The following is an 18,720-nucleotide window of genomic DNA, read 5'->3' as shown; positions in this document are numbered from 1 at the left end:
TGCTGTAGTACCTTACTTGGACGACATTCTGATTCAAGCGTCGTCCCTTCCTCAAGCAAAGGCTCACACGGACATTGTCCTGGCCTTTCTCAGATCTCACGGATGGAAAGTGAACGTGGAAAAGAGTTCTCTATCTCCGTCAACAAGGGTTCCCTTCTTGGGAACAATAATAGACTCCTTAGAAATGAGGATTTTTCTGACAGAGGCCAGAAAAACAAAACTTCTAGACTCTTGTCGGATACTCCATTCCGTTCCTCTTCCTTCCATAGCTCAGTGCATGGAAGTGATCGGGTTGATGGTAGCGGCAATGGACATAGTTCCTTTTGCACGCATTCATCTAAGACCATTACAACTGTGCATGCTCAGTCAGTGGAATGGGGACTATACAGACTTGTCTCCGAAGATACAAGTAAATCAGAGGACCAGAGACTCACTCCGTTGGTGGCTGTCCCTGGACAACCTGTCACGAGGGATGACATTCCGCAGACCAGAGTGGGTCATTGTCACGACCGACGCCAGTCTGATGGGCTGGGGCGCGGTCTGGGGATCCCTGAAAGCTCAGGGCCTTTGGTCTCGGGAAGAATCTCTTCTACCGATAAATATTCTGGAACTGAGAGCGATATTCAATGCTCTCAAGGCTTGGCCTCAGCTAGCGAGGGCCAAGTTCATACGGTTTCAATCAGACAACATGACAACTGTTGCGTACATCAACCATCAGGGGGGAACAAGGAGTTCCCTGGCGATGGAAGAAGTGACCAAAATCATTCTATGGGCGGAGTCTCACTCCTGCCACCTGTCTGCTATCCACATCCCAGGAGTGGAAAATTGGGAAGCGGATTTTCTGAGTCGTCAGACATTGCATCCGGGGGAGTGGGAACTCCATCCGGAAATCTTTGCCCAAGTCACTCAGCTGTGGGGCATTCCAGACATGGATCTGATGGCCTCTCGTCAGAACTTCAAAGTTCCTTGCTACGGGTCCAGATCCAGGGATCCCAAGGCGGCTCTAGTGGATGCACTAGTAGCACCTTGGACCTTCAAACTAGCTTATGTGTTCCCGCCGTTTCCTCTCATCCCCAGGCTGGTAGCCAGGATCAATCAGGAGAGGGCGTCGGTGATCTTGATAGCTCCTGCGTGGCCACGCAGGACTTGGTACGCAGATCTGGTGAATATGTCATCGGCTCCTCCTTGGAAGCTACCTTTGAGACGAGACCTTCTTGTTCAGGGTCCGTTCGAACATCCGAATCTGGTTTCACTCCAGCTGACTGCTTGGAGATTGAACGCTTGATCTTATCGAAGCGAGGATTCTCAGATTCTGTTATCGATACTCTTGTTCAGGCCAGAAAGCCTGTAACTAGAAAGATTTACCACAAAATTTGGAAAAAATATATCTGTTGGTGTGAATCTAAAGGATTCCCTTGGGACAAGGTTAAGATTCCTAGGATTCTATCCTTCCTTCAAGAAGGATTGGAAAAAGGATTATCTGCAAGTTCCCTGAAGGGACAGATTTCTGCCTTGTCTGTGTTACTTCACAAAAAGCTGGCCGCTGTGCCAGATGTTCAAGCCTTTGTTCAGGCTCTGGTTAGAATTAAGCCTGTTTACAAACCTTTGACTCCTCCTTGGAGTCTCAATTTAGTTCTTTCAGTTCTTCAGGGGGTTCCGTTTGAACCCTTGCATTCCGTTGATATTAAGTTATTATCTTGGAAAGTTTTGTTTTTAGTTGCAATTTCTTCTGCTAGAAGAGTTTCAGAATTATCTGCTCTGCAGTGTTCTCCTCCTTATCTGGTGTTCCATGCAGATAAGGTGGTTTTACGTACTAAACCTGGTTTTCTTCCAAAAGTTGTTTCTAACAAAAACATTAACCAGGAGATTATCGTACCTTCTCTGTGTCCGAAACCAGTTTCAAAGAAGGAACGTTTGTTGCACAATTTGGATGTTGTTCGCGCTCTAAAATTCTATTTAGATGCTACAAAGGATTTTAGACAAACATCTTCCTTGTTTGTTGTTTATTCTGGTAAAAGGAGAGGTCAAAAAGCAACTTCTACCTCTCTCTCTTCTTGGATTAAAAGCATCATCAGATTGGCTTACGAGACTGCCGGATGGCAGCCTCCCGAAAGAATCACAGCTCATTCCACTAGGGCTGTGGCTTCCACATGGGCCTTCAAGAACGAGGCTTCTGTTGATCAGATATGTAGGGCAGCGACTTGGTCTTCACTGCACACTTTTACCAAATTTTACAAGTTTGATACTTTTGCTTCTTCTGAGGCTATTTTTGGGAGAAAGGTTTTGCAAGCCGTGGTGCCTTCCATTTAGGTGACCTGATTTGCTCCCTCCCTTCATCCGTGTCCTAAAGCTTTGGTATTGGTTCCCACAAGTAAGGATGACGCCGTGGACCGGACACACCTATGTTGGAGAAAACAGAATTTATGTTTACCTGATAAATTACTTTCTCCAACGGTGTGTCCGGTCCACGGCCCGCCCTGGTTTTTTTAATCAGGTCTGATAATTTATTTTCTTTAACTACAGTCACCACGGTACCATATGGTTTCTCCTATGCAAATATTCCTCCTTAACGTCGGTCGAATGACTGGGGTAGGCGGAGCCTAGGAGGGATCATGTGACCAGCTTTGCTGGGCTCTTTGCCATTTCCTGTTGGGGAAGAGAATATCCCACAAGTAAGGATGACGCCGTGGACCGGACACACCGTTGGAGAAAGTAATTTATCAGGTAAACATAAATTCTGTTTTCTCTTTCTTTCCAGGGTAATAAATTATTTGGTTCTCAGTTGGATTCTATAATTTCAACTGTCACTGGGGGGAAGGGAGCTTTTTTGCCTCAGGATAAAAAATCTAAGGGTAAATTTAGGGCTGCTAACCGTTTTCGTTCCTTTCATCAGAAAAAGGAACAGAAGCCTGACCCTTCCCCTAAAGGAACAGCTTCCAATTGGAAGCCTTCTCCAGTCTGGAATAAATCCAAGCCCTTTAGAAAATCAAAACCAGCCCCAAGTCCGCATGAAGGTGCGACCCTCAGTCCAGCACAGCTGGTAGGGGGCAGGCTACGATTTTTCAAAGATTTTTGTATCAATTCAGTCCAAAATCATTGGATTCAGAATATTGTTTCTCAAGGGTACAGATTAGGTTTCAAGTTAAGACCGCATGTGAGAAGGTTTTTTCTCTCACGCATTCCAGTGAACCCAGTAAAGGCTCAGGCTTTCCTGAAGTGTGTTTCAGACCTGTAGTCTTCTGGGGTAGTTGTGCCAGTTCCATATCTGGAACGGGGTCTGGGGTTTTATTCAAATCTGTTCATTGTACCAAAGAAAGAGAATTCTTTCAGACCAGTTCTGGATCTAAAAATTTTGAATCGTTATGTAAGAATACCAGCATTCAAGATGGTGACTATAAGGACTATTCTGCCTTTTGTTCTGCAAGGGCATTATATGTCCACAATAGATTTACAGGATGCTTATCTTCATATTCCAATTCATCCAGATCACTATCAGTTCCTGAGATTCTCTTTTCTAAACAAGCATTACCAATTTGTTGCTCTTCCTTTTGGCCTAGCAACAGCTCCAAGGATCTTTTCAAAGGTTCTCGGTGCCCTTCTCTCTGTAATCAGAGAGCGGGGTATTGCGGTCTTTTCTTATTTGGACGATATCTTGGTACTTGCTCAGTCTTTACATTCTGCAAAATCTCACACGAATCAACTTGTGTTGTTTCTTCAAGAACATGGTTGGAGGATCAATTTACCAAAAAGTTCCTTGATTATTCAGACAAGGGTAACCTTTTTAGGCTTCCAGATAGATTCAGTATCCATGACTTTGTCTTTAACAGACAAAAGGCGTCTGAAATTGGTTTCAGCTTGTCGGAACCTTCAGTCTCAATCATTCCCTTCAGTAGCTATGTGCATGGAAGTTTTAGGTCTCATGACTGCAGCATCGGACGCAATCCCCTTTGCTCGTTTTCACATGAGACCTCTTCAGCTTTGCATGCTGAATCAATGGTGCCGGGATTATACAAAGATATCACAATTAATATCCTTAAATCCCAATGTTCAACACTCTCTGACGTGGTGGGTAAATCACCAACGTTTAGTTCAAGGGGCCTCTTTTCTTCGTCCAACCTGGACTGTGATTTCAACAGATGCGAGTCTTTCAGGTTGGTGGAGCTGTATGGGGATCTCTGACAGCGCAGGGGGTTTGGAAATCTCAAGAGGCGAGATTACCAATCAATATTTTGGAACTCCGTGCGATTTTCAGAGCTCTTCAGTTCTGGCCTCTTCTGAAGAGAGAATCGTTTATTTGTTTTCAGACAGACAATGTCACGACCGTGGCGTATGTCAATCATCAAGGTGGGACTCAAAGTCCTCAGGCTATGAAAGAAGTATCTCGGATACTTGCATGGGCGGAATCCAGCTCTTGTCTAATCTCTGCGGTTCATATCCCAGGTATAGACAATTGGGAAGCGGATTATCTCAGTCGCCAGACTTTACATCCGGGTGAATGGTCTCTTCACCCAGATGTGTTTCTTCAGATTGTTCAGATATGGGGGCTTCCAGAAATAGATCTGATGGCTTCTCATCTAAACAGGAAACTTCCCAGGTATCTGTCCAGATCCAGGGATCCTCATGCGGAAGCAGTGGATGCGTTGTCACTTCCTTGTCATTATCAACCTGCTTATATCTTTCCGCCTCTAGTTCTTCTTCCAAGAGTGATTTCCAAAATCATAATGGAACGTTCGTTTGTACTGCTGGTGGCTCCAGCATGGCCACACAGGTTTTGGTATGCGGATCTTGTTCAGATGTCCAGTCGCCAACCTTGGCCTTTTCCGTTAAGGTCAGACCTTCTATCTCAAGGTCCGTTTTTCCATCAGGATCTCAAATCATTAAATTTGAAGGTATGGAGATTGAACGCTTAGTGCTTAGTCATAGAGGTTTCTCTGACTCAGTGATCAATACTATGTTGCAGGCTCGTAAATCTGTGTCTAAAAGGATTTATTACCGAGTTTGGAAGACTTACATTTCATGGTGTTCCTCTGATAAGTTCTCTTTGCATTCTTTTACAATTCCTAGAATTTTACAGTTTCTTCAGGATGGTTTGGATAAGGGTTTGTCTGCAAGTTCTTTGAAAGGACAAATCTCTGCGCTTTCTGTTCTGTTTCACAGAAAAATTGCTAATCTTCCTGACATTCGTTGTTTTGTACAGGCCTGTCATTAAGTCAATCTCTCCTCCTTGGAGTCTTAATTTGGTTTTGAGAGCTTTACAGGCTCCTCCGTTTGAGCCTATGCATTCTCTGGATATTAAGTTACTTTCTTGGAAAGTGTTGTTTCTTTTGGCTATTTCTTCTGCTAGAAGAGTTTCTGAGTTATCTGCTCTTTCTTGTGAGTCTCCTTTTCTGATTTTTCATCAGGATAAGGCGGTTTTGCGGACTTCATTTAAATTTTTACCTAAGGTTGTGAATTCCAACAACATTAGTAGAGAAATTGTTGTCCATTCATTGTGTTCTAATCCTAAGAATTCTTTGGAAAAATCTTTGCATTCTTTGGATGTGGTAAGAGCTTTGAAATATTATGTTGAAGCTACTAAAGATTTCAGAAAGACTTCTAGTCTATTTGTTATATTTTCTGGTCCTAAGAAAGGTCAGAAAGCTTCTGCTATTTCTTTGGCTTCTTGGTTAAAACTTTTGATTCATCATGCTTATGTGGAATCGGGTAAATCCCCGCTTCAGAGGATTACGGCTCATTCTACTAGGTCAGTTTCTACCTCCTGGGCTTTTAAGAATGAAGCTTCTGTTGATCAGATTTGCAAAGCAGCAACTTGGTCTTCTTTGCATACTAAATTCTACCATTTTGATGTTTTTTCTTCTTCAGAAGCAGTTTTTGGTAGAAAAGTTCTTCAGGCAGCTGTTTCAGTTTGATTCTTCTGCTTATAATTTCAGTTTTTTGTTCATTATAAGATTAAAACTTTTTGATTTGGGTTGTGGATTCTTTTTTCATCGGAATTGGCTGTCTTTATTTTTATCCCTCCCTCTCTAGTGACTCTTGCGTGGAGTTCCACATCTTGTGTATTTGCTATCCCATACGTCACTAGCTCATGGACTCTTGCCAATTACATGAAAGAAAACATAATTTATGTAAGAACTTACCTGATAAATTCATTTCTTTCATATTGGCAAGAGTCCATGAGGCCCACCCTTTTTGTGGTGGTTATGATTTTTTTGTATAAAGCACAATTATTCCAATTTCCTTGTTGATGCTTTCGCTCCTTTCTTATCACCCCACTTCTTGGCTATTTGTTAAACTGAATTGTGGGTGTGGTGGGGGGTGTATTTATAGGCATTTTGAGGTTTGGGAAACTTTTCCCCTCCTGGTAGGAATGTATATCCCATACGTCACTAGCTCATGGACTCTTGCCAATATGAAAGAAATTAATTTATCAGGTAAGTTCTTACATAAATTATGTTTTTATTTCCCCATAGGAATCAATGGGGCTGCGTTAAGGAGTTTTACGCTGCTTTTTTGCAGGTGTTAGACTTTTTCTCAGCCGGCTCTCCCCGTTGATTCCTATGGGGAAATTGTGCACAACCACGTATGACCAGCTCACCGCTGACTTAAGCAGCGCTGGTATTGGAGTGCGGTAATGAGCAAAATTTTGCTCAACGCTCACTTCTTGTCTTTTAACGACGGGTTTCTGAAAACTCGTAATACCAGCGCTGTAGGTAAGTGAGCGGTGAGGGAAAACTGCTTGTTAGCTCCGCACAGCCTCTAATGCAAAACTCGTAATCTAGGCCTCTGTTTTAATACATTATTATGCATGAACCAAGGTCTCTGTCTGTCACATGGCTGTAATTTATTATCTTACTAGTCCTAAAGCCCGTGTATACGGGCAATTTTCTGCAGTGCAGCAGTTCCACCCACCTGCGCTCCCGCCATGCACGCTCCCGTCACACCCGTTTCCGTCTGTCCACGGCCGCTCCCGCAAGGGCATGTGTGCCAGGAGTCCACGTCTGGTTTCCCCTTTTACTCTTAGGGAGACCCAAGAGCAATTTGCATAAATATAAAAAGAGAGAGAGATGCACTCAGCTGAGATAGAACAAAAGCTAGATAAACTTCCGTGCCTGTTCATTTTCAGTGCCACTCAAGGTGCATACTCTTTTAGCACACTATGCCCCTTCACAGAGAAAAAATATCCTGTAGCATATCAATCTGACCCTGCGCAATGACAGTTCAGCACCGAAATACCAGGCAATCCTTCTCTGAACAAGAGAAACAACAACCCCAGACGATCGTTTCAGCATTCTGTGGGCCTCGTCAGTGAGGTGCAGTCGCATCTCTCTAAGGGCATGTGTGCAAGGAGTCCACGTCTGGTTTCCCCTTTTACTCTTAGTATTGCTCAGCAGGTGTGATGGACGTATCATGCTGAACTCGTCTTCATTTTTTAGCTCTTCTGTAGCTGAATCCTCTCCCTTCCTTAGCTCAGTGCATGGGCCCTCCAATTGCATATGCTGCATCAATGGACTGACAACCACAAGGATCTGTCCCAGAGGATTCTGTTAGATCACAAGACAAGGCAGTCCTTTGATTGCTGTCAGACTCATCAGTCTGTGGTTCAGGGATCTTTTTTTCTTTATCCAGTGTGGGTTGTAATTTTCACAGCTGCCAGCCTGCTGTGTCTCTGAGAGTGCAGGGAGTTTTGTTTTCTCAGGGAGGCTAGGTTACCTATAAATGTTCTGGAATTCTGTGCCATTTTCAGGGCCCTCCAAACCTTTTCTGAGATTTCAGTCAGAAATTGTCACAACAGTGGCTTATGTCAAACATTAGGAGGAACTTGCAGTTACGAAACAATGAGGGAATATCCCCCATCATCAGTTGGGCAGAATCATTGCAGGATTTCTGCCATCCATATTGCAGGTGTAGACAATTAGGAAGCAAACTTTCTAGATCGCCAGTCTCTTTACCCAGGGGAATGGTCTCTGATGCTATCCAGGGTGATAGCAAGAATCAAGAAGGAACAATCCTCAGCAATTCTGATTGCTCTGTCGTGGCCTTGCAGGATTTGGTTTGCAGATCTAGTGCAGATGTCCTTTAAGGCTTCTTCTAAGAAAGGACCTTTTCTCTCAAGGCCTCGCTTAATTCTGTCTGAGAGAGGATTTTCTGGCAAAGTTATTTATACCCTGATTCAGGCTAGGAGACCTGTTACCAGACATATTTATCTTAAGGTCTGGAAACATTTTGTTGTGTGGTGTTGCTACAGGAAGGCTTATATAAAGATTTATCAGCCAGTACTCTGAAAGGCCAGATTTCAGCCTTTTCTGTTCTGTTTTTAAGAGGATTGCTAAAATTCCTTACTTTCAGGCCTTTGTACAGACTCTTAAGGATTAAACCAGTTATTTGTCCTGTTTCTCCTCTTCGGTATCTGAATCTGCTTTTAAGGGTTCTTCAAACTTTTTGTTTTTACTTTTTCTTCTAGATATTTCTTCTGCTAGAAGAGTATCTGAGCTTTCAGCTTTGCCTTGCAAACCTCCTTTTTTATTTTCTATCAGAATAAGGCTGTTCTTCACACTAGCTATTCTTTTCTTCCTAAAAATGGTATCTACAGATACTATCAATAAGAAAATAGTGATTCCTTCTTTTTGTCCAGCTCCCAAGACTTCTAAGGAGCTTCTTCTTCACAACTTGGATATTGTAAGAGCCACAAAAGATTTCAGACTTTCTTCCCCTCTTTTTGTTAATTTTTCTGGGCCTTTCAAACATCAGAAAGCTACAGCTGTTAATTTAGCAGCTTGGCTTAAAGCCTTAATTTGCAAAGCTTACTTGATTGTGTGAAAATACCCTGATGAGCGCATTACTTCTCATTCCACTAGAGCAGCTGCTACTACTTTGGCCTTTTTAATGAGGCATGATCAGATTTATAAAGCAGTTACTTGGTCTTCTTTGCCCACTTTTTCTAAGTGTTATCACTTTGATGTGTATGCTTCCTCTGAGGCTGCCTTTGGTAGGAAAGAACTGCAGGCCGTAGCGCCTTAATAGTGATATCTTGTCTTCAATGTTTGTCCCCCCCTATTCAGGCGGGTCTTGTGGACTCCACAGTTTGGGTGTTGATTCCTACACCTGATAGCTCATGGACTCTTTCCTTCTGATAAAAGAAAACAAAATGTACGCTTACTTGATAAATTCATTTCTTTCATGTCACTGAGATTTCACAAGCCCTGACCTCTCTTTTTGTTCAGGTGGCGTCAGTACTTGTTTAGCACTTCTTTGCCACTCTTTATCGTTTTTGCTTTTCTTTTTTCTTCATCTATGTGGCTACATGTATGACTGAGGATCATGAGAAGTGGGAGGGATTTAAAACTCTGGTGTATTGGTGTGTCTTGCCTTCTCCTAGTGGTCAGGAGGGGAATATTAATAAAAATTGTTTTGGTTTTTTCCGACTACCATTTCAATCAACTTACAACTTATAGAAAACAATTGTAATAGCATAGATATAGTGTCATATGTTGTGTGATTACTTCTGAACTGACATCTAAGGACATTAAGGTTAATGCAAAAAGGAATGGTTACAATACACACTTTGTGGCTTTCCAGTGGGAGGAGCTAATTGGAACACGCCGTTCTCAGCGTGGTATCTGAGAGAGCTCGATTGCATTCATCTCCCAGGTCATTGTCTGCTGCTGGCGCGGGAACGCTCCCCAGGATACCGGCCCACTTCACCCTGAGGCCTGACCAGGAAGCCAGCTAGAGCCGAGAATGGCTCAATCGCTAGAGCCACAATTAAGCCTTGCCACAGGCAACATAGCACACTGCAACGCCAACTGGCTGATCCATCACATCATTGCACTTGACACACAGAATCATGTGTAAACCTGGTCAACAACCTTGTGAAGCTGAAACAGATGCTGAGATGAATATGACCGTCTCCAACGTCCTCCCCTGAGTAGCGTACTAGGCGGACATCAGAAGGAAAAACCGCAAGTTGCACCCAACCCTATAACCCCCAGCAGGCGTGAAGCCAAAGAGGGATCTGTGGCCGAACAACCCACAGGGGTCATCATCTTGAAATAGCAAGTACCTTCTACTTTTTTTATGAATATTGCACCCTGTATCCCTTCCAAAAGTTGAAACTAGGGCTGTGACCGCCAAGCTTAAAGTTTGTACTCTACTGCTGCATACTGGAGCAAGAAACATAAAATAGTGTGCTATATTACTATACTCTCCTTACCTGCTGTTATTTAACTGCGTCATGGTATAAGACAACTTTGTCAAATAATATTCTCTGAAGAGCTTATATCTTTATATGGCTGCCTATATAAGAAGATGCTTTGCTATATAATCTGACATCTGGCATTAAAAAGTCACAGGAACTTTCTCAAGCTTTTCCTCTGTATATTCCTCATACTCAAGTAGGAGTCAGGAGAAAGTGTGACTGAACCCTTACTCATTCTGTCATTAAAGTGAAGGTTAACTTCACGCAACTGCCCCATGGCATTGGATAGACGTTGTAAAATGAGGGTGGGTTTAATTCATCAAATATGTTATATTTCATTATTTTTTTTTAAATTTACATTTTGAGCTCTCTGACGATAAGCACAGCATTCCCGCCCGGCATTTTGTCAAATTGATTGACAGATGACGATTCTTAAAAGAACGAATCCTTGCCCCCCCCCCCCCCCCGGGGCATTCAGCCCTTTTGCATAACTGTCACGGGCCGGGGGGAAACAAGGATTTGTTCTTTTAAGAATTTTCATCTGCGCTTATCGTCGGAGCGCTCAAAAGGTAAAAATTTTAAAAATAATGAAATATAACAAATTTGATTAATTAAACCCACCCTAATTTTGCAAAGTCTATCCAATGCCGTGGGGCAGTTGCGTGAAGTTGACCTTCACTTTAAATATAAGGAAGGACAGTGCTTAACAATTCTTTTTTGCCTTATCCTCTACCTTTTTCTCCCCCCATAGGGAAAAAGATTATAATTTGCCGGTTCTACATTGGGACTGTAATTGACTTAATCTGAAATGTGATTCTCATAGAAGATTATTGCTCTGCCCTTAGTTTGTTTGCTTCTTGACCTATGAATTAGAGCTAATGGCTGCTAGAACATTGTTAATTTAAGTTGACAGCCTTTTTCGTAAAGGTTTTCAGGGAACAATTCAGTGTTGCATATATACATATACACCGCATACACCCCCTCTATATAATTAAAAAACAAACAAAAAAAGTCACTTTTGAGTTCAGCTCACTCTTTGCTGCCGGGTTTTTTTGATTGCCAATCTTTGTTTGATTTTTACTTCACATATTATTTGTTTGCACTTCACTTGCGTATCTTTAAATACGCAATCACTAAGAACATTTGTATTTAACGCACATGGAAAGATTTATCAATTCTACTAAAATCAACTCCACAACCATGCCTGTCAAACAGAAGGATAAAAAGAACCACATTTCGGATGTTCCCTCGGAAATTACTAATGAACCAATGGGGGGTCCAGGGTAGAGTTGCAACCATTAGCTAAACAATTATCAGAGATTTTGTTACCTCAATTTGAGTTACTGAAATCACAAATGTCTAATCTAACTATAGAGATAAGGCCATTTTCTAGTAGATTTACTGAAATGCAAAACAGGGTTTCTGAGGTAGAGGATGCCCTTAATAATCAGGTACAGATCTCCACTGAACAGACTAATACTATTAGAGCATTACATTCCAGACTTGCTGATCTGGAAGATCGCTCCAGGCGAAATATCCTGAAAATTATTGGCCTCCCTGAAATTTAGTGTTTTTTGAGACTTGTTATATTTGGCTTCCTCAACATTGCCATAAGTTTTGGGTGTACAGCAGCAAAATACTCATTTCCCTATTGACAGGGTGCACAAAATAGGTCCCCCTAAAAAAAAATATTGCAAGAAAGAGTCTCCATAGACCAATAATGGTGAGATTTCTAAATTACCAAGATAAAATGACTGTTCTAAGATCATACAGGAAAATGGATAGAGTGCTTCTAGGAGAAGCCAAAATCCTACTCTTTCAGGACTAATCCAGGAGATAGCACCTTACTGTAAAAAAAAAAAAGCCGGCAAAAGGGTCAGACTTCTATATCCAGCAAAAAATGTAATAAAGGATAATGATGTTACTCACACTCTGACTAATGATAGAGAAGCCAAAGAATACTTTAGGAAGCAAAAAATCCAATTGTAATAATTAATCTTAAAGCTTACTAAGTTTCTCATAATAGACAGGCCATAAATTAGGCACATTTTGGCATCGCTAATTGTGTTTTTATATTTTGGTGTATTTTATCCCCCTTTTTTTTCTCTTCACAATACACACTTAGTGTAATACAATGAAATAAGCATTGCGAACTGAGAAGAAGTATATATAAGTAATATTGCACAATTATGTGATGTAAATTCTTCAGTAACTTTTGCCAATTTTGTCCTGTTACAGATTATACCCCATTAGTAGAAAGATCTATTTCACATTCAGAATTCTACAATAATTTTCAGGAGTCGGAAAAGGATGTTTGCATATTGACATATGTATCTAAAATAATAATGTAATATGTTAGAAGCCAGTTCTCGGAGCCATGGCACACTTTATTCTGAAATTGTCAAGCCTTGATGTCAGCTGCCACACAATGCAGTTCTGGACACATGGCTTGTCAAATGTCCAATAGTAGTAAATATTATAGTTGATAAAGTGATGGTAAACTGTCATGTTTTCAAACCTGATCCAGAATCTAAGCTCATTTTATTTTGGGGAGTTAACGTTTTGAACTGTTCTCCAATCGGCGCTCTAGCTACAAAAAGTGCCGTATGGCTAGAGCTTCGATTGGAGAATAGTTCAATCCAGTAGCTCAAAAAAAAAATTAGTTTTGAAGTGCCTGGCCAGAGTGCGGGGGATTAGAATGGCATACCTAGCTTAAAAGTAAGTTACAGTACATCTTTATTTAAAGTGATCAATTAAAGTCCACTAAAAATATTTAGTTTAGATTCTGGACCTGATTTTAAAGCTTGTCAAGTTTACCATCACTTTAAACCAGATATCTCTCCAGACAATGGATTAAATTTAATATCTGTGGTCATTATAGATGTGGCTTCACTGAGAATTAACCCTTTTATTGCTTACAGGCTTTAGACGCAGTTACAGCTCAACATCCACAGCAGCATCCCAGAAAGATCTCAACAGAAGGCACTCAGGTGGCAGGTAATTGGCCCTGTTTAAATGGAATCCATATTATGCCCTGTACATAAGTATATTCTGTGAATAACTGTTCTCTTGCCAACCAAATGTTACTTATTTCATGTTTTTCCAACAAAGATCTGTATGCGCTTTAAATTAAATGAGGTCTAAATTTTGTGCATTAACGTACAGCCATGGCCAAAAATATTGGCTCCCCTGCATTTGTCAGATGATAATGCACCACTTCGCCCAGAAAATTGTGGCAATTACAAATGTTTAGGCATTCTCATGTTTATTTTTTTTTTGTATTGGTATGACACATAAAAGTGGAGACCCCCCACTAATCGGACACATTCCACGCAATACTCCAAAAATGGACTGGACAAAATTGTTTGGCTTATTCAGTAAGCCAAACAATTTAATAATATCACTGCTTCATCTTCTCAACATAATAGTAGTGAATTTGCAAATTTGCTGGGGTCAGACAATATCTGGACATATTAGTGCACATGTCAGGGTCAACTAACTTCCAAATTGGAAACTCTAGTGTCAAAAAGCATGAGTTTCACCTTTTAAAGGGACAGTCTAGTCAAAATGAAACTTTCATGATTCAGATAGGGCATCCAATTTCTCTTGTTAAGTGTAGTCAGTCCACGGGTCATCCATTACTTATGGGATTATATCTCTCCCCAACAGGAAGTTGCAAGAGGATCACCCAAGCAGAGCTGCTATATAGCTCCTCCCCTCACATGTCATACCCAGTCATTCTCTTGCAAGTCTCAACAAAGGAGGTTGTGAGAGGAGACAGGAGTTTTTTACTTAATTCTTCAATCAAAAGTTTTGTTATTTTAAAATGGCACCGGAGTGTGCTGTTTTTTTCTCTCAGGCAGTATTTAGAAGAAGAAGATCTGCCTGCGTTTTCTATGATCTTAGCAGACGTAACTAAGATCCACTGGCTGTTCTCGCGCATTCTGAGGAGGGGTAACTTCAGAAAGGGGAATAGCATGCGGGGTCCTCCGCAAATGAGGTATGTGCAGTATAATATTTTCTAGGAATGGAATTGACTAAGAAAACACTGCCGTTACCCATATGATGTAAGTACAGCCTTTAATGCAGTAGTAGCGACTGGTATCAGGCTGTTAAATGTATGCGCAGTTGAGTTATTTTCTAGGGACTAGAATTTGACTGAGAAAATACTGTTAATACTGAAATAAATGTATAAGCCTTAACTGCAGTAGAAGCGACTGGTAGCAGGCTTAGTGATAACTTTACATAACACTGGAAAAGTTGTTTTTAAAACGTTTACTGGCATGTTATTCGTTTTTGTGAGGTACTTTGGTGATAAATCTTTTTGGGCATGATTTTTTTCCACATGGCTAACGTTTATTTCTGCATAGAAACCGTTGTAACAGGTCTCCCACTGTTGTAATATGAGTGGGAGGGGCCTTTTTTAGCGCCTTGTTGCGCAGATAAAATTCTAGCACAGTCTTCCTGCCTTTTCCTCCTTGATCCAGGACGTCTCCAGAGAGCTCAGGGGTCTTCAAAATTCAATTTTGAGGGAGGTAATCAGTCACAGCAGACCTGTGACAGTGTGTTTGACTGTGAGAAAAACGTTAAATCTAAAATTGATTATCCAGTTGTGGGTATTGAGGGGTTAATCATCCGTTTGCTAGTGGGTGCAATCCTCTGCTAAATTCATACATTTATTGTTAAAATTGTTGGCTATAACTGAATTAGTTCATTGTTATTTCAACTGTGACAGTTTTTTTTTGTGTTTTTAAAAGCGCTGCTGCGTTTTTTCATATTGCTTGTAAATTCACTGACAGTTTTTTTCCAAGCTTGCTAGCCTTCATTGCTAGTCTGTTAAACATGTCTGATACAGATGAATCTACTTGTTCATTATGTTTAAAAGCCAATGTGGAGCCCAATAGAGTGGACTCAGGAGGAGAAACTCCTCCCAATAAATATTCTGGAATTAAAAGCGATATTCAATGCTCTTCTAGCTTGGCCTCAGTTGGCAACACTGAGGTTCATCAGATTTCAGTCGGACAATATCACGACTGTGGCTTAAATCAACCATCAAGGGGGAACCAGGAGTTCCCTAGCGATGTTGGAAGTATCAAAGATAATTCGCTGGGCAGAGTCCAACTCTTGCCACCTGTCGGCGATCTATATCCCAGGCGTGGAGAACTGGGAGGCGGACTTCCTAAGTCGTCAGACTTTTCATCCGGGGGAGTGGGAACTTCATCCGGAGGTCTTTGCTCAACTAATTCATCGTTGGGGCAAACCGGAACTGTATCTCATGGCTTCTCGACAGAATGCCAAACTTCCTTGCTACGGATCCAGGTCCAGGGACCCGGGAGCGGCGCTGATAGATGCTCTAGCAGCCCCTTGGGGTTTCAACATGGCTTATGTGTTTCCACCATTTCCGCTGCTTCCTCGGCTGATTGCCAAGATCAAACAGGAGAGAGCATCTGTGATTCTGATAGCACCTGCGTGGCCACGCAGGACCTGGTATGCAGATCTAGTGGGCATGTCGTCCTGTCCACCATGGTCTCTACCTCTGAGACAGGACCTTCTAATTCAGGGTCCTTTCAACCATCCAGATCTAATTTCTCTGAGGCTGACTGCATGGAGATTGAACGCTTGATTCTATCAAAGCGTGGCTTCTCGGAGTCAGTTATTGATACCTTAATACAGGCTCGGAAACCTGTTACCAGAAAAATTTACCATAAAATATGGTGTAAATACTTATATTGGTGTGAATCCAAGAGTTACTCATGGAGTAAAGTTAGGATTCCTAGGATTTTGTCCTTTCTACAAGAGGGTTTAGAAAAGGGTTTATCTGCTAGTTCATTAAAGGGACAGATTTCTGCTCTGTCTATTCTGTTACACAAACGTCTGGCAGATGTTCCAGACGTTCAGGCTTTTTGTCAGGCTTTGGCTAGGATTAAGCCTGTGTTTAAGACTGTTGCTCCGCCGTGGAGCTTAAACTTAGTTCTTAAAGTTCTTCAAGGTGTTCTGTTTGAACCCCTCCATTCCATTGATATTAAGCTGTTATCTTGGAAAGTTCTGTTTTTGATGGCTATTTCCTCGGCTCGAAGAGTCTCTGAGTTATCTGCCCTACACTGTGATTCTCCTTATCTGATTTTCCATTCAGACAAGGTAGTTCTGCGTACTAAACCTGGGTTTTTACCTAAGGTGGTTTCTAACAGGAATATCAATCAAGAGATTGTTGTTCCATCATTATGTCCTAACCCTTCTTCAAAGAAGGAACGACTTTTGCATAATCTGGACGTAGTCCGTGCCCTGAAGTTCTATTTACAGGCAACTAAAGATTTTCGTCAAACTTCTTCCCTGTTTGTCGTTTACTCGGGACAGAGAAGAGGTCAAAAGGCTTCGGCTACCTCTCTCTCCTTTTGGCTTCGTAGCATAATACGTTTAGCCTATGAGACTGCTGGACAGCAGCCTCCTGAAAGAATTACAGCTCATTCCACTAGAGCTGTGGCTTCCACCTGGGCCTTTAAAAATGAGGCCTCTGTTGAACAGATTTGCAAGGCTGCAACTTGGTCTTCACTTCACACTTTTTCAAAATTTTCAAAATTTGACACTTTTGCTTCTTCGGAGGCTATTTTTGGGAGAAAGGTGCTTCAGGCAGTGGTTCCTTCCATTTAAAGTTCCTGCCTTGTCCCTCCCATCATCCGTGTACTTTAGCTTTGGTATTGGTATCCCATAAGTAATGGATGACCCGTGGACTGACTACACTTAACAAGAGAAAACATAATTTATGCTTACCTGATAAATTTATTTCTCTTGTAGTGTAGTCAGTCCACGGCCCGCCCTGTCTTTTAAGGCAGACCTAAATTTTAATTAAACTCCAGTCACCACTGCACCCTATGGTTTCTCCTTTCTCGTCTTGTTTCGGTCGAATGACTGGATATGACATGTGAGGGGAGAAGCTATATAGCAGCTCTGCTTGGGTGATCCTCTTGCAACTTCCTGTTGGGGAGAGATATAATCCCATAAGTAATGGATGACCCGTGGACTGACTACACTACAAGAGAAATAAATTTATCAGGTAAGCATAAATTATGTTTTTAAACAACTTTCCAATGTACTTTTATATTAGGGTTCTGTTGTTTCAGTATTTTAGGGGTCTGCTTTTTTTTCTGTACTCAAAATTGTACCCTTTGTTTGTTTTTTTTATAAAAGACTGCACTTCTTGGTGCGTCATATTGTAACCCTACTTGTGACTGTTGTATAAAGTTGACTACAACTAGTCGGCTTTATAATTAAATGAGTAGAACAACCTTATGTAGACATTTTTACCCATTTACAGTAGCTAGAAGTTTTCACCTGAACAGATATAGTTCACCAGTGACCAAGACATCAAAGAAACTCAGTGCCCAATGTGTCCTAAAGCAAGATGTTAAATAAGCAATATCCCAGCAGGATGTGCATTTAATGAAAACATGTCAAGCACTTGCCTAGTGCTAAAAGCATTTCAAGATTAGAGACACTTTAATGAACTTGTGAATGGAATTACCCAGAAAGCAAAGGCTGTTATCTGTAATGCTTTTGATATTTCAGTAGTAGCTTTTGCTTCATTGTCTGTGTAGCCTTCAGATAGTAGCTTATACTCCATTGCTGCAAAACACACAATCAAAAAATGTGTTTAGCAAAATGTTTAGATACTATTGTCAGGATATTCTTTATTCTTGTTCTTTTTTCATTTATCACATTTTCACATGTTTATTCCCATTACAACCACTTATGTAATAATCCTAATCATATTCTCAAAATTAAACTTCCATGATTCAGATGGAGGATGTATTTTATTTTTTTATTATTATTTATATTTTGTACCAACAATGTGCCATGAACAAAACAAAACAATGAGAAAAGGGAAGAAAGTACAATATTGGCGCCTAGCAAGGCACAAAGAATATACAATTACATCAATGCTTACATCAACATTGCATATCTACAGAACTAATAAAATAACTGAACTTTCTTCCATCAGAGCTTTCTCGGCACATTGTCGGGAGTTTTATATTTTATAGTAAACAACCAGAAAAACCGGCAACCCATCTTAAAGGGAAATAGATATATAAAATTATTAACACTATTAAGTTGCCTCTACTTTCCTGTGAAAAAATAAATGAGGAGGGGGCGTGTCTCTGGGCAGCACCTTGAATGGAAGCAATATCGGTAGCTGCGTGAGAAATGCAGATAATTTGCCAACTATCAGCAGTTTATGAAGCCATCTGTATTTTTAAATAAGGTCTCTGAACTACACAGAGTGTACTGTATCTATAGACACCAGATTGAGCTGAAATTTGCACCAGATTGCCGATCCGGAGCGTTGAGGCCTGTGGCAACTCTCATAAGGAGCAGTCCTCAACACCCCCCCCCCCCCCCCCCCGGTAAATCTCTGAACGGGTATGAGCAGCTTATACGCTGTTTTTTTGTTTTGACACTGCTAACTTCTATTCACCAGACATAGCACATGCGGAGATGCAGATCCTTCAAGAGCTGGAGAAGTTATTACT

The 18,720-nt window shown here is 41.2% G+C and overlaps 1 protein-coding gene across 1 annotated transcript in view; it reads left to right on the top strand.

The window, feature by feature from the left end:
- Positions 1-18,720, top strand: part of CLIP4 (CAP-Gly domain containing linker protein family member 4) — a 340,478-nt gene that overhangs the window by 260,732 nt on the left and 61,026 nt on the right. The window contains exon 13 of the mRNA XM_053712642.1: positions 13,117-13,192. Coding sequence (XP_053568617.1) covers positions 13,117-13,192 — 76 coding nt within the window. The remainder of the gene's footprint in view (positions 1-13,116; positions 13,193-18,720) is intronic.

Source organism: Bombina bombina, chromosome 4, assembly GCF_027579735.1.
Source record: "Bombina bombina isolate aBomBom1 chromosome 4, aBomBom1.pri, whole genome shotgun sequence".
NCBI classification, from domain to species: Eukaryota; Metazoa; Chordata; class Amphibia; order Anura; family Bombinatoridae; genus Bombina; species Bombina bombina.
Note: the sequence above shows the minus strand (reverse complement) of the source record. Positions and strands in the feature narration are given on the sequence as shown.